Source organism: Myotis brandtii, unplaced genomic scaffold, assembly GCF_000412655.1.
Source record: "Myotis brandtii unplaced genomic scaffold, ASM41265v1 scaffold1167, whole genome shotgun sequence".
NCBI lineage: Eukaryota > Metazoa > Chordata > Mammalia > Chiroptera > Vespertilionidae > Myotis > Myotis brandtii.
In genome coordinates, this window is record NW_005354039.1 from 1,213,040 (window position 1) to 1,229,484 (window position 16,445).

The 16,445-nt window shown below is 44.1% G+C and overlaps 1 protein-coding gene across 1 annotated transcript in view; it reads left to right on the forward strand.

The window, feature by feature from the left end:
• Positions 1–15,748, forward strand: part of PITPNA (phosphatidylinositol transfer protein, alpha) — a gene marked incomplete at its 5' end in the record, with an annotated part of 37,106 nt that extends 21,358 nt beyond the window's left edge. Inside the window, 2 exons of the mRNA XM_014529682.1 lie at positions 11,626–11,694; positions 13,192–15,748. Coding sequence (XP_014385168.1) covers positions 11,626–11,670 — 45 coding nt within the window. The remainder of the gene's footprint in view (positions 1–11,625; positions 11,695–13,191) is intronic.
• Positions 15,749–16,445: the final 697 nt, after the last annotated feature.

Sequence of the window (16,445 nt, forward strand, 5' to 3'; positions counted from 1 at the left end):
TTGGACACAATTTCTGATTCTTTGGCTAAGGATCTTCAGGAGTGGTAGAATTTAACATCCAGGGCTCTGGCCATTCTGACTATATAAGAGAGGCCTGAGTTTTTTTGTCACCCTAATCCTGACAAAAAGAAAAGGTTACTAAATGGATCACAGAGCCTTCAGGGCTTTGGTCTGGAGCTTCAGCCACCCACTGTCTAACAAATGGCAGCCTAAAGTACACAGGTTCATGGAAGTGCTTGCAGGCAGCCTTTTGCCGTGGGTAGAATTTGAATTCTTGGACTTGGGAGAACTTGCCAGAGGATCTACTGGGTCTGCCTCCCTCAGATCTGAGCTTTAAGAGCCTTCATCATTAGGGAGTTCTTTTTTAACTCCCACCCCTTGTCTTTGCGTGTTCTTCATTCTCTGGAGAACTGTGCCAAAAGCTTAGATGACCCCTCTCCTCCAGGGTGACTGTAAATGCAGGAGCCCTGTTTGGAATTGGAATTTTAAAAATAGTTTGCAGAGGAAGAGAAAGCAAAGCCAAATCCATGTTACAGTGTAACATATTTTGACCCTGTTAGCAACTGTACAATACCTTTATTTATTTATTTTTTTAAAAATATGTATTGATTTTATAGAGAGGGGAAAGGGAGAGAGAGACAGAAACAATGAGAGAGAATCATTGATTGACTGCCTCTTGCATGCCCCTCACTGGGGACCAAGCCCAAAACCTGGGCATGTGCCCTGACTGGGAATTGAGCCAGCAACCTTTTAGTGCATAGGATGAGACCCAACCAACTGAGCTACACAGGCCAGGGCTCTTTTATAATTTAAAAACATTTTTTAATTGATTTGAGAGAGAGAGCGGGGGGAGGGAGGGAGGGAGGAAAGGAAAGAAAGAAGTGGAGAGAAAATATCAAAATATCAATCAGCTGCCTCCCGCATGAACCCTGACCAGGGATCAAACCCTTCACCTTTTGGTGTATGGAATAATGCTCCAACCAACTGAGCCACGGGTCCAAGGATATTTTTTCGAGTGATTTTTAGAGAGAGTGAAAGAAACATCAATTTGAGATAGAGACATTGATTGGTTGCCTCCTGTATGCGCCCAGACTGGGGATGGGGATCGAACTTGCAAGAACCTGCAACCCAGGTAACTTGTGCTTGACTGGGAATCAAACCTGTGATCCTTCATTGCACTAATCATTAAGAAAACCAGCCAGGGCACTATGTTTTGTGGGGTTTTTAAAATATATTTTTCTAGAGGCCAAATGCACGAAATTCGTGCAAGTGTAGACCTTCTTTCCCCTGGCTGCTGGCACCAGCTTCCCTCTGGCACCCGGGACCCAGGCTTCCCTCGCAGCCCCAGCTTCATCCCGAAGGTCATCCAGAAGGTTGTCTGGAAGGACATCCGCTCTAATTAGCATATTATACTTTTATTATTATAGATTGATTTCAGAGAGGAAGGGAAAGGGAGAGAGAGAGAGAGAGAAACATCAATGATGAGAGAGAATCATTGATCAGCTGCCTCCTGCACACCCCCTACTGGGGATTGAGCCCACAACCCAGGCATGTGCCCTTGACCAGAATCAAACCCAGGACCCTTCAGTCTGCAGGCTGATGCTCTATCCCAGGGGTCCTCAAACTACGGCCCGCGGGCCACATGTAAATACAAATAGTGTATTTGTTCCCGTTTTGTTTTTTTACTTCAAAATAAGATATGTGCAGTGTGCATAGGAATTTGTTCATAGTTTTTTTTTTTAACTATAGTCCGGCCCTCCAACCGTCTGAGGGACAGTGAACTGGCCCCCTGTTTAAAAAGTTTGAGGACCCCTGCTCTATCCACTCAGCCAAACCAGCTGGGGTTTTGGTTTTAAGTACTTTTTCTTTTTTCCTACATGCATTATCTTCCTTTTCTAAAGCTATAGTTTTTGTTTTTGTATTTGGTTTTGGGGTATCTCTGCTCCAAAGAATAGTCTTTGTTTCCTCATAGCTCCTTTTTCTTGTTGTACTCTGTGTTTTGCATTAGGGACTTTCCTCAAATGGCTGGTGGTCCTTGGCCACATTTAAGAACAAAGCTGTATAGTATTGTGACTCTACTGTGCATCTTGGGCAACTAATTACCAAATGAATTATGTCACAATAACAGATTTTAATTCTGCATTATTTGTGACTTTAAATGTTTGTTGCCCAGATGTTATGAAAGAATAAAGCTTTAAGAAATACTAATTAACTTAGCATGAAGATACTCACTCATGCTTAAGAATGACAGTTGTTGCCCTGGCTGGTTTGGCTCAGTGGATAGAGTATCAGCCTGTGGACTGAAGGGTCCTGGGTTCAATTCCAGCCAAGGGCACATGCCCGGGTTGCGCGCTTGATCCCCAGTGGGAGTGTGCAGGAGGCAGCCAATCAATGATTCTCTCTCATCAATGATGTTTCTATCTCTCTCTCCCTCTTCCTTTCTCTCTGAAATCAATAAAAGAACCATATTTTTTTTAAAAAAGAAGAACAACAGTTGTTGCCCAGCCAGTGTGGCTCAGTTGTTGAGCGTTAACCCATGAACCAGGAGGTCACGGTTCGATTCCCAGTGAAAGCACATACCTGGGTTGCAGGCTCGATCCCCAGTAGGGGGCATGCAGGAGACAGCCAATTAGTGATTTCTCATTGTTTTTTTTTAAACATTTTCTCATCATTATTGCTTCTACCTCTCTCTCCCTCTCCCTTTCTCTCTCTGAAATCAATTTAAAAAAAGAAAGAAGGTTGTTGAAGTTAGATACCTGTCTTCCATTGAATCAGGTAAAGAGAACTGATGAATATATTACAGACATTTTTTATCAGGTTAATGAAAACAGTAGTCTGAGACATTGAAGACATCACTATTTAGTTGCTATACTGTTAATTTCTCTGTAGTTCAATGCTTTTATGGTAACAGTACTCTGAAGAATATACAATTGAGAATCTAATATATTGTAAAGGGAGGTGCATTCGGGAAAATTGCCAAGACACTACTGTTGTGTATAAATTCCCAGGTGCTGACTTTGCTGTGGTAGGAAGAGGGCTGGTTGCTTGACTGTGAGAACTGGGGGAGGGAATGCCAGGGCTGAACTGTTCTTTTTGTTGTTGTTGTTCTTTTTTTTTATATTTTTACTAGAGGCCCGATGCATGAAATTCGTGCAAGAGTAGGCCTTCCTGCCCTAACCAGTTTGGCTCAGTGGATAGAGCGTCGGCCTGCGGACTGAAAGGTCCCAGGTTCGATTCCAGTCAAGGGCATGTACCTTGGTTGCGGGCACATCCCCAGTGGGAGGTGTGCAGGAGGCAGCTGATCGATGTTTCTCTCTCATCAATATTTCTAACTCTCTATCCCTCTACCTTCCTCTCTGTAAAAAATCAGTAAAATATATTTAAAAAAAAAAAAAAAAAAGAGAAGGCCTTCCTTCCCCCAGCTGCCAGCACCGTCTTCCCTCTGGCACCCGGGACCCGGGCTTCCCTCACAGCTCCGGCTTTATCTGGAAGGTTGTCCGGAAGGATGTCCGGTCTAATTAGCATATTACGCTTTTATTATTATAGATTGAGAAGAATGGAGAGGGAGAGAAAGATAGAAACATCAATGATGAGAGAAAAATTGATCGGCTGCCTCCTGCATGCCCCCTACTGGGGATTGAGCCCGAAACCCAGGCATATGCCCTTGACCAGAATTGAACCCAGGACCCTTCAGTCCACAGGCCCACACTCTATCCCCTGAGCCAAACCAGCTAGGACTGAACTGTTCTTTATTTGGACTTTCAAACAAGTCACCTGTTTTCAACTCCACCTCCACTCCCACCTTCAGAGGTGCTTCCAGTTCCTGAGCCTTTGGAAAACCTACAGCACAAATTGGTCTGCTCCTCCTTGGCTCCCTCCTCACAGGCATTTAGGTGTCAGCTCAGGCTTCTCTGAGAATTAGTCACTATTCAATCTATTTTTCATCTTCCAGAATGTTGTTACTATCTCTTAGCTGCTGTTGTCTCCTCTGTTCTTATTGTCTTCATGGCTTTATACCTTTATCCTTTTACTGTCGTTTTATTTGGATTTGGGGGAGGAATAGCAATAAATGCATGTATTCAATCTCCCATGATTCACTGCAAGTTTGCAATAGGAATTATAATTTTTTTTTAATTGATTTTTTATAGAGAGGAAGGGAGAGGGATAGTTAGAAACATTGATCAGCTGCCTCCTGCACACCCCCTACTGGGGATGTGTCTGCAGCCAAGGTACATGCCCTTGACCGGAATTGAACCTGGGACCCTTCAGTCTGCAGGCCCACGCTCTATCCACTGAGCCAAACCGGTTAGGGCAGGAATTATAATTTTTTTTTAATCCTCACCTGAGGATATGTTTTCATTGATTTAAGAGAGAGAGGGAGAGGGAAGGAGAGAGAGACATCGATGTGAGAGAGAAACATGAATCGGCTGCCTCCCACACAAACCTCAACTGGGGATCAAACCCACAACCTGGGTACATGTTCTGACCGGGAATGGAACTGTTGACCTTACAGAGTGTGGGACTGCACTTAAGTAACTGACCCACACCAGTCAGGGCTATAACTGTTAATCATTTTCTCTTTCTTTTCTTTCTTTATTTTTATAACTTATTCTTTAAATCAATGCATAGTAGTCTAGTGTGGGTAGATATTTTGGTGAGTTATGAGGGGTCACTGTAACGCCACAGTCACCACTGCTTTAACTTTAGTCTCTGTCGTACCCACCATTCTTGGATGAGGCTCAATTTGAGAAACGAGGGATCAAGAGATTAGTCCTTTGCCCTAAAAAGAAACATGTCAGGAAATGTGTCCCTGTAGGAAAGTGATCTTTCTCTCTCCCTCTTTATCTCCCTCCGTATACCCTGCCTCTCTCCCTTTTTTCTCCCTCTCCCCTCCTCTTGCTCTCTTAAGAGACTCATAATCATGAAAGTGGGAGGAGGCACCTTAAAGGTCATTTAGTCCAGTGGTCGGCAAACTGCAGCTCGGCAAACCGCGGTTCGCGAGCCACATGCGGCTCTTTGGCCCCTTCAGCGTGGCTCTTCCACAAAATACCGGCTCTTCCACTAAATACCGACTTCTGCGCATGGGCCACGAAGTTTTAATCGCACTGTACATGCGCGCTCACACGTGGTATTTTGTGGAAGAGCCACACTGAAGGGGCCAAAGAGCCGCATGTGGCTTGCGAGCCGCAGTTTGCCGACCATGGATTTAGTCAATTATATGTCTAGTGCTCAAGTCCTCTCCGCAGCCTCCCACCAGCTTGTGCTTGATCACCTCTTGTGTGGGGAACTCCCTATCTCCTAAACATAGTGGTAATAAAAGCATTTCTATTATTACTAGAAACTGACATTTATTGAATCTTACTGTGTGGCTTCATGTGTAGTAAGAGTTTTGCATGTATTATGTCATTAAATCTTGATGGCAACCTGTGCCATAGGTACTATTTACTTTATAGATAGAGAAACTGAGACTCAAAGAAGTGAAGGATACCCTCTAGTTCACTGAACCAACTGCCTCCTGGGCCTTTGGCCATTAATTCTGTAGATAATGAGCCTGGGAGAGGAGAACTCAAAGTTTTTAAGAAAATTTGTATCCCTATTTACTTGACTATCTAGAACATTTACTGAAAAACACTAAAGATTCTGTGCACGTGAATAAGGTTCTGCTGAGGGCCCTGGCCAGTGTGGCTCAGTTGGTTAGAGCATCGTCCCGTGCACCAAATTGTCACAGGTTCAATTCCTGGTTAGGGTATGTACCCAGATTGTAGGTTCAATCCTCAGTCAGGACACTATGGGAGGCAACTGATCGATATTTCTCTCTCACATCAGTTTCTCTCTCTCTCTCCCTCTCCCTTTCTCCATTTCTAATATCAATGAAAACATACCCTTGGGTGAGGATATAAAAAGAGGGCCCTGGCCATATAGCTCAGTTGGTTAGAGCATCGTCTTGATACACCAAGGTTGCGGGCTCGATCTGGGTCAGGGCACATATAAGAATTAACCAATGGCCCTAGCTGGTTTGGCTCAGTGGATAGAGCATCGGCCTGAGGACTGAAGGGTCCCGGGTTCAATTCCAGTCAAGGGCACATGCCTGGGTTGCGGGTCTTGATCCCCAGTAGGGTGCATGCAGGAGGCAGCCGATTGATGATTCTCTCTTATCAGTGATGTTTTCTATCTCTCCTCCCTCTCCCTTCCTCTCTGAAATCAATAAAATATTTTTTAAAATCAACCAATGAATGCATAAATAAGTGGAACAACAAATCGATGTTTTTCTCTCTCTGTCCCTTCCTCTCTTTCTAAAATCAATAAGTAATTTTTTTTAATTACTAAAAGAAAATCAGATTCTGCCACAATTTTTCTCCCAGCCTTCCCTGTGGGCCTTCCTCTCTAAGTCCCCATCAGCTCCATGAGTCTTCTGATTCCTCCATAATCTTTCCCTTCTGGACTTGGTCCTTCTGGTCCCCCTTGGGGGCTGTCTCTGAGCCTCCCTGTAGTCCATCTCCCAATTCATGTGCTTGCATGTGAATGTGCCTGTCCCTTTCACATCACCTGAATCTTAGTGCAGAGGGCCCTTGCTTCATCCTATGGCTTTTTGACTGAGGGACCACCATCAGGTTTAGATTTTAAGTTTTAAACTCTGGGTTGCTTACCCAGAGAATATATAAGGGTCCCTGTGCAGTGAAGTGCCTTGCAGAACACTACACCTAGTTTCCAGTTTGGAATTGTGGTAAATACAGGGTGGGGCAAAAGTTGGTTTATGGTTGTTCGTGTGGCAAATAATACAATTAGTAATACAAGGATAATCTCCATGTTTCATGTATCACAACTCCAACCTACTCACAACTGTAAACCTACTTTTGCCCCGTCCTGTATAAGTTCTGAGGGTTAGGCTGATAAACGGAAACCACTTGGTACCTAGCTCACCTGCTGGGCCATGGAAGATTAGAATCCAAGAGTCCCATCGTGTCTGTAGAAGACAGAACTAGGACTTTGAGGCTGAGGGACCCCTACATGTGGAAGATGCTACTGTTCTGTGGAATCTAAATTCCCTCTGACCTGCCTGGCAATGATTGACCCCAGGGCAGACCACCCAGAACACTCCACAACATCTTGAAATATGGGAGTAGCTTTATTTTCTTTTAAAATGCAGTTTCACTTTTCAATATTAAGGTAATATATAGGCATTAAATATTTTTGTGAAAAGTAGAAAGAAAAAAAATCACTGTACTCAGCATTTAAAGACAACCACTGGAAACATTTTCCTGCATTTCTAAGTTTTTCTACACACTTTAAAAATTTTTATGAGAGAGAGAGAGTTCAATTTTGTTGTTCCACTTATTTGTGCATACATTGGTTGATTCTTGTATGTGCCCTGACCAGGGATCGAACTCACAACCTTGATGTATCAGGATGACGTGCCAACCAAGCTGCCAGCCCAGGGATTTCTACACACTTATTTAGTTATGATTGTATTACATGTGCCAGGTGGTTATCTTACCTTTTTTCCGAACATTATAATGAAGCATTTTCCCACTAAAAAACTTCTTTATATGCATCTTTCTGACTGCAACGTACATGTTACTCTGTTCTCTGTCATTTACCCTATTTGAATTTTCCTTCGTGTTGTTTACAGGTTCTCACTGTTGTAAATAATGCTATGGTGAACATTTTTGTGCAGTGTTTTGTTTTGTTTCGTTTTGTTTTTTGGTAATTAGGATTATTTCCTCAGAATAAATTCCTACAAATGTAATTATAAGACTCTTGCTATTTATTGCCAACTTGCTTTCCCAAAGGGCTGAACCTATTTATAGAGAGGCTTTCTAAATAGATTCTAAAACAATTCCACATGTGCCTCATATCTGTGTTCCGTAGGGAATGCTAATTGGCTCATGGTTACTTTTCAGGCTCTTAAACTGATGTGTGTGTATGTTTTTTAAACTAGCTTTGTTTTTTAACAACTTTTTGTTTTGAGATAAGTGTAATATTCACATGCCAATTATAAGAAATAAGAGAATTCTGTTTCTTCCAATGACAGTATCTTGCAAAACTATAGTGCAACATCACAAAACTTTTACTATTTTTTAGGTCAAAGGAGTGTTTCATAATATTAAAAGCAATTTTCAAAGGATCTAGAAAATATTTAAAAATACAAGTGCATATAAGTAAATAAAATAGATAAATTAAAGTCCCTTTCCTCCAACCCCTGGCCTCATTCCTAGAGGAAACCACTGTAGAGGGGGGTGGGGAAACCCAAGTAGAAGTTTCTATTTTCATGTTTCTCAAATGTGTGTGTGTGTGTGTGTGTGTGTAGTACAGTGGCTTGATCTAAGGAATACTACAAACTTCAGATAAAATCTCTCATGTCACTTAGGCCCCAGGAAACACGAAATAAGCATTCTTAAGGCATCTATATATATAAAAGCGTAAGTGACCATTATGACTGGTCACTATGACCATGCACTGACCACCAGGGGGCAGATGCTCAATGCAGAAGCTGTCCCCTGGTGGTCAGTGCGCTCCCACAGGTGGAGCACCGCTCAGCCAGAAGCTGGGCTCACAGCTGGCAAGCACAGTGGCGGTGGCGGAGCCTCTCCCACCTCTGCTGCAGGCAGGTGGTAAGGTGGGAGGGGTCCTGGACTGCAAGAGCCCCAGACTGCAAGAGTAAGCATAAAATAATGCATTTTTATTTCAGTGGCACCCTGGTGGGGGCACCTTGTCTCTGAGAGTAGGGGAAACTATCAGGTTCCCTGATGGGAAGTTGCATCTTATTTCAAGCAGTAGGGAAACAGGACCTGGGTCTGCATTAGCATTGAACTCTCAGGGTATACAGGGATCTAGGTGAGGCCCAAGGAACTTTGCTCCCATGATATTAAATTACTTGTCTAATTATTGAAAATGTATGTGATCTTTAATGAGCTGACATTTAATAAGCATGTGTTTTATTATTGATTTTAGAGAGGAAGGGAGAAGGAAAGATAGAAACATCAATGAAAAGAGGGTATCATTGGCCCTGACTGGTTTGGCTCAGTGGATAGAGCATCAGCCTGCGGACTCAAGGGTCCCGGGTTCGATTCCGGTCAAGGGCATGTACCTTGGTTGCGGGCACATCCCCAGTAGGGGGTGTGCAGGAGGCAGCTGATCGATGCTTCTCTCTCATCGATGTTTCTAACTCTATATCCCTCTCCCTTCCTCTCTGTAAAAAATCAATAAAATATGTATATAAAAAAAGAGGGTATTGCCGAAACCGGTTTGGCTCAGTGGATAGAGCATCAGCCTGCGGACTCAAGGGTCCCGGGTTCGATTCCGGTCAAGGGCATGTACCTTGGTTGCGGGCACATCCCCAGTAGGGGGTGTGCAGGAGGCAGCTGATCGATGCTTCTCTCTCATCGATGTTTCTAACTCTATATCCCTCTCCCTTCCTCTCTGTAAAAAATCAATAAAATATATTTAAAAAAAAAAGAGGGAATCATTGATCGGCTGCCTCCTGCACGCCCCACACTGGGGATTGAGCTCACAACCCAGGCATGTGCCCTCACCAGAATCAAACCGTGACCTCCTGGTTCATAGGTCTACAGTTAACCACTGAGCATGCTGGCCAGGCCACATTTTTGTCTTTTTAAAACTTTTAAAATAATTTCAGACTTCTAGAAAATGGCAAGAATATAATACTCCTTTATCCAGAGACTCCATTCCTTTAAAGCAGGGGTGGGGAACATCTGGCCATATTAGGCCCGTGAAATCATGTGGTCTGGCCCTGCCAAGGTATTAAGGATGAGTTAGATGTTTCACCAAATATAGCAGGCTCATTTTTTTTTAATGTTTTTATTGATTTTGTTTTAGAGAGAGAGGAAGGGAGAAGGCTGGGGAAATAGAAACATTGCTAAGAGAGAAACATCAATTGGCTGCCTCCTGCATGCACCCCACTGAGGATTGAGCCCGCAACCTGGGCATGTGCCCTGACTGGGAATCAAACCGGTGACCTCTTGGTTCATGCTCAACCACTGAGCCACAGCGGCCAGGCCAGGCTAATTTTTAAGTTGATAATTTTGTATGGCCTGCGAATGATGTTATAAATATCCAAATGGCCCTTGGCAGAAAAAGGGCCACCCCTGCTTTAAAGGAAAGGATACAACCCAGGACCACACACTGCAGCCTTCTAGTCTCTTTCAACCTAGTGATATTCCTATTTTTCCTGGGCATCTATGACCTTAACATTTTTTAGGGTTATAGGCTAGTCATTTTGTGAATGTCTCTCAATTTGGCTTTGTCCAGTGATTCTGCATGATTAGACCCAGTTTATGTCTTTTAGGCCAGAATGTCAAAGATTCGGTGTTTTTCATTGTATTCTGTCCTTCTGTCTAGTTACTGGTGAGGTTACTTACCTTTGTTCACCTGAAGCACAACAGGGTGTCCCAGGCTGGTCTTGTTCTTTCCATGACTCAACCCTAGAATCCGCCATATCTCCACGAAGCCCTGGTTCCTTTTAGTGGAGGGAGGTGTGTGGCTGCTAGGTGTGCTCATTACTATTGGGGTGTTGGTGCTCCCAGGCCATCTCATAGGACAGAGCTAGGGAACTTTTACATTTATATTTATTTCTATGTACATATTATGTTCATACAAAATACCCCCAATTCCTACCTATCCCACAGGGGGTAAGTTTTTGTCTTTTTAAAAATATGACAGTGCCCTTATCCTTCACAGATCTGTCATGTTGGAAACTCTTGAATTCGTTGAACCCTTAGGAAATAATATAGTAACAGTTGTTAATTTGGACAACTAAAGTTACAGGAACAATAATAATTTAAAGATATTATTCAGGAAAGTGAGTTTTGAGCAAAATCTACAGAAAACAGGCTTTCTAGGTATAGCTAAGAAACTACTCAAAGGTGTGTCTGAAAATAGACTTTCCTGTTCGGAGCAGAGGATCTTTGCTGTGGGCTATGGGAAGTGAGGCTTGTCAGATTGATTGATTTTATGACTCACTTATGGTCCATCTCCTTTAGGTTCTGATTTATCAGGTCTGGGACCCAAGAATCTACAAGTAACCCAGGCAATTATCTATAATAATAAAAGCATAATATGCTAATTAGACCGGACAGCTGAACAACCTTCCAGACGAAGCCGCGGCTGCGAGGGCTGAGCCCCTTGCATGAATTTCGTGCATCGGGCCTCTAGTTTTTATCATGTTTGAGGAAACTCTTACCTACATTGGGGAGGACCAGGAGAATTTTTTTTTACCATGCCGATGTTCCACATGGACATACGGGGGCGCGGGCATGGGTTTGAAATGTGGCAGGAAATATATTTTGAGGATGTTTCCCAGTGGAGAACTACCGCTACTGGGGTAGAATCCCTGCAATATGTGTCGGTATTAAAGTTTTAGTGAATAAAACGTAACTCTGAGGAGGGCTGTAGCTTAAAAGTCCAGATTCTTCAGAGCTTGTGTATGTACAAATGCTACAGAACAGCATTTGGAACAAAGAAATAATAGATAACATGCATTAGCTTTGGCTCTATGTATGCAGAACTCTATTCTTCTGATTGACTCTATCTATTGGCAGGATGTATCTGTGGTGGAGTTCCATCGGCAGCAAGAGGCTTCAATTTTTGTTGCTTTTTCTGTTTCAGATGAGACAAAAGGACCCAGTGAAAGGAATGACAGCAGATGACTAAAGCCACTCCACTCCCTTCTGCACTGTATGTACCCAGTTTCTCGCTGTGTATGTCATAGGTGCTAAAATCAGTTTGGGTCCTCAAGGCCTCAGCGGCTCACTATGGAGTCCGAAAACCAACTTCATTCTTCATCCTACTCTCTAGGAATCATGATGACTGTCACAGGCTTGTCATGCTTTTGGACTTCCACTGAAAGAAATTATGATTGTTGGTACATTTCAGGGACAAAGAACTATCCAGAAAGAGACAGACAGGGTAGTGAGACAGGATGGGATGGGGGCGGTGGGTGCAGAATTGAAGCTTCTCTGAAACTAATTACTCTTCCTCTCCTAACTTGAGCCATTTCAAGTTGAAGCTAGCATTCTAGGCACTCTCTTTACCCCCCACCCAGACCCAGTGCCAGAGCAGTTCCTAGCTCCCAACTGATAGCATCCCCTGCCCACCCCACCCTGAAAGTCTGTTGGTGTTCATTGTTGTCTGGTGCTTTATTCCCTTCCTTATACCCCCTGATCCCATACTAAGTAGCTGTCCTCATCAGAGGTAGCATCTTTCAAAAGCGTGGAGAGTATTTCTGCCCACACTGTAGGACCAGAATGGGATGTCCCTTGTTTCATATCGTTACTCTCCCCTAATTCCCTTCCTTCTAATTGCTCCCAGTGCCCTACACATATCCAGACCTGCTTTTCTAGCAGCTCAGAGTGGGTTTGGTCATGGAATGAAAAACCTGACCTTGTAGTTGAGTATTGACCCATGAACCAGGAGATCACAGTTTGATTCTTGTTAAGGGCACATGCCCAGGTTTCGGGCTCCATCCCCAGTCGGGGTTGTATAGGAGGCAGCCAATCAATGATTTTTCTCTCAGCATTGATGTTTCTATCTATCTCTCCCTCTCCCCTCCTCTCTGAAAACAATATATATATATTAAAAATACCACACAGCCCTGGCTGGTTTTGCTCAGTGGATAGAGCATCGGCCTATGGACTGGAGGGTCCCGGGTTCGATTCCAGTCAAGGGCACATGCCTGGGTTTCGGGCTCACTTCCCAGTAGGGGGTGTGGAGAGGAGGCAGCTGATCAATGATTCTCTCTTATTATTGATGTTTCTGTCTCTCCCTCTCCCTTCCTCTCTGAAATCAATAAAAATATATTTAAAAAAAAATACCACACACACACACACATACAAAACCTGGCCTTGTTCTCCATCAGTCTCTGAGAGATCATTTTATCAAATAAAAACTGGCTGTCCCCTAGCACTAGGAGGCCTGGGGTGGGAGGGATGCCGGCAGTGATGCAAACCTCTCTCCCTGACACATGTGTCAGCATGAGAACTGGGAGATCAGAGTAGGATTAAGTGGATTGTTACAGTGTCAGCTTCTCAGTCACTACTTGAACCTTACTTCTGTCTCTCCCTCTAGCCCCACCACACCAACTGGCAACCTTCTTCCTTTTGAAATTCCCCAATCAATGATTTACAGTGTTTGTTTTCCTTTGTTGCTTCCTTAATAATTGTATTTCTCTTCTAGTTTTGCAAGACAGTGGTCAACAGGAAGGCCCAGCAGCTCCACCCTCCCGAGTGACAGGCCATCTTCGGACGCAGCCTTTCTGTGCCCATTCTTCAGGCAACTTTCGATCCCTTACTATAGCTAATTCTAGACGCCCTTGAATATTGTGAACAAATAGACCCTCTGGTATTATGAAGCCCGTGTGTGCAGGAGCCTGCTCCTCCGAGATATGTGGCGTGGAGGTTGCTGTATTTACAGCTCCTCCCTCTCCAGCCATTGTGTTCTCAACCCATTTCTGTGTGCCCCCCCCGCCCTTTATTTTCAAGTGACATTGTTAGTCTTTCAAAATAGCTGCCTTTTGTGATGTGGTGATTTAATCGATTTAAGTTTGTTTGTTTTTAGCCTTGGGATAAACTGAGGTATTTTGCTTCCTGAACAGATCTTTGCAATTTTGAGTGCTCACCTGGGGATGAGTCAGAAATAGTTTTCCCCCTAGTTCCACAGAACAGCAATGTAGCTTCATAACTCTGACCTCTGCTCCCAGTAACCCATTGTTAGAGTGCTCTAAGCACCAAAGAAATACCCAAGGCCCAGCCAGCCTCTGCTTTGAAAATTTAACAAATACAAATAACCCCTGCCCCAGGCACTGCACCTCTGGTCACTAGTCTTAGAAATACCTATGGGTTCTCAGCCCACCTGTTGCCCACTCTGTCTTTGTCTCTGCAGATATGCCAGGGCCAGCTCTCCACCTGGAGGGGCCTGTCCAGTGTGACCCTTAGAATCGAGCCTGCCCTATATACACTAGTCTGCCCCCCGAGGAGCTCTGTATGTCCATGCTCCTCTTCCCATTTGGGCTGGTGCTGTCACTCAGCAATAATCCTCTTTTTTCTGTGCTTTCTTAGATTCTTGTCCTCTGTCTTTGAGGCTGGTCAGGACACAAGAGTCCTGATCTTTTCATGCTGCACAAAATGAGCATGCAAATAGCTTCTTCCCAGCCGAACATGTTCCCTCTTGTCTCCAGTTGCTGGAAAGGATTTGGGAATCAAGAACTCAGTTCATCCTGCCCCCAAGCTGAGTTCTGTCCTGGACAATCAAAAGCAAGTAGTGACCACAGTACAGAACTCTACCAAAGTAGGCCAGTGAGGGTGTCCAGGTTCCAGGGGAACAAAAGCCACTGAGCGCTTCATACTTTCCTACAACTTGGCAGAACCTGGGTATGCCTTCCCCATGGGAGAATCTGAGATAGCTGTGGTGTCACCTAACACTTCCCAAACCCTGTGAAGTAATGTTGGCCAAGTGTATAGTGATCCAAGCCCATGCTAGCCTGGGCACAGCTGCTAATGAGAGAAACCAAATCTCTGTTGGTAGAGAAGTGGGATGGGAAAATTTATCCTCAAATTTTTGTTCATTTGTTTTGCCTTATTTCTAAGTGCAATAAGGGAGTCTCTCACAGGACTGCACCTGTGACATCCTGAAGGATGCTTCCCTGTGGCCCTCCTGGGGCAAAGGTGGACAGACTCAGACTCCTCAGAATGGTTAGCTCTGACCTTCGAGGCCTGTTACACCTTCCTTTTAGTGTCCTCACCTTGTGGGGTCTATAGTAGTAAGGGATTTGGTGTGCAGTTCAGTTGGTTATTAACATCCCAACTGCTAGTAGCATTTATTTTGACTGGAAAAATTGAAGAGGCGTTCCTGTTGGAGAAAAATGTGAATGTTCTCCTACAAGCACTGCATTAGCTATAATTATATTTGTGCTTAACATTCCCCCTTCTTCATCAATTAAGTGAAGTCCAGATGTGGGTTATCCTGGGAGAAACAACTGGTAATATTCTAAGCAGTTGTTTAGGTGGTTTGAGGGTCAGATGTTAGTCTTCTTCCTTCAGCTCTTCTCTGAGATTCACACATATCACTCCAGCTCTGGTGAGGACTCACTCTTTATCTGCCTTTTCTCTGGCTCCTTCCACCTTCACCTGTTGCCCAGTATGAAAGCATCCACATGAGCTGAGCTAGAATTTCCTGGAGTCGGTTAGGTCTGGGGCTGCAGCCCATATAAGCATAAGGAGGGATTTCTCCGGTCTATTCCATCCCCACAGATGGTGTTGCTGCTGGGCAACAGTGTAGTCTTCTAAGTATCCCCTTTCCCTCTTCACATCCCCCCAAAGTAGCTAGTCCTCAGAGGGGCTTATGATGAAAGACTCAGCTCCAGGGTAGTGCCTGAGGATGTGCCCCGCCCCTTCAGATCAGCTGCTTCCTTTCGTTTCCAGGGTCACAGCCCCGGCTGGAAGCAGCAGTGCCTCTGTGGGAGGGGCGCTGGGCTCTGCCCTTCTCAGAGAGAGAGAGAGGTCAGGGACAGGTCAGTATTCTTGGCAGGCGTGGATCTTCCCAAGTTCTCTTACAGTCCCTACTGGGACTCCCTGACTTATTTTGGTTGGTTTCTAGTGCTACTTCTTTTACAAAATACACTTTGTAGACTTGATTAGATTACTTTATTTAATGTGAGTTTGTGCCTTTTTGTCTCAATCTTCCAATACAGGTATATTGGGGGGAAAGCAGTCTAATAAAATCCTAGACAGAGCTTCACGGAGTCGAACTTATTGGTGATGTCCTTATGTCCGTTTACAGCTTACATATCCTCAAACTCTTGCTGATGTCACCCATTTTGCCAGGGAAGGGTTAGGAAAGGTACCAGGTATCTCTGAAAATTTTTGCAGGTGTACTTCAGTAAATTAAACCACCCCCTTGTTATTTTACTAACGCAAACATCACATATCGGAGTCATTTGGCCATTTCCTACCGGCAGTTATTTTTGCTTTGATATCCCCTCTTCACATCTCCCTCTTCTTCCCATCCTACCAAACAAAACGTATATTTAAAATAATTCTTAACTTTGCTTCCGGGTCCGTGACCCTCATGAGGCTTGTTTGTAAAACTGAATTTTTCTCGGTGAAGTCACGGCTCTCATCAGATCCTCAAAGGAATCCCATGCACTGCCCTCCCCACCCCCGCCACCCCCAAAAAACAACCAGTGACTTTAAAGAAATCAGTTAATCTTTAACAAAGTAAGTCATAATTTCTCGTTTGGTCGTAAAATAGAAGCAGTGACTTGTGTTTCCTTCGTTGATGGCAACTTTTCTGAGTCCAAAAACCCCCATGCCCAGTGTGTAATAGGTAATCTATGGGTCTGAAGCGCGAAAAACGAGCAATTTAAACGGCGTGGAGAACTAAGAAGGGAGGAGCCCAAAGACCACCGAGAAAGATCACCTGGGGGGGGGGGG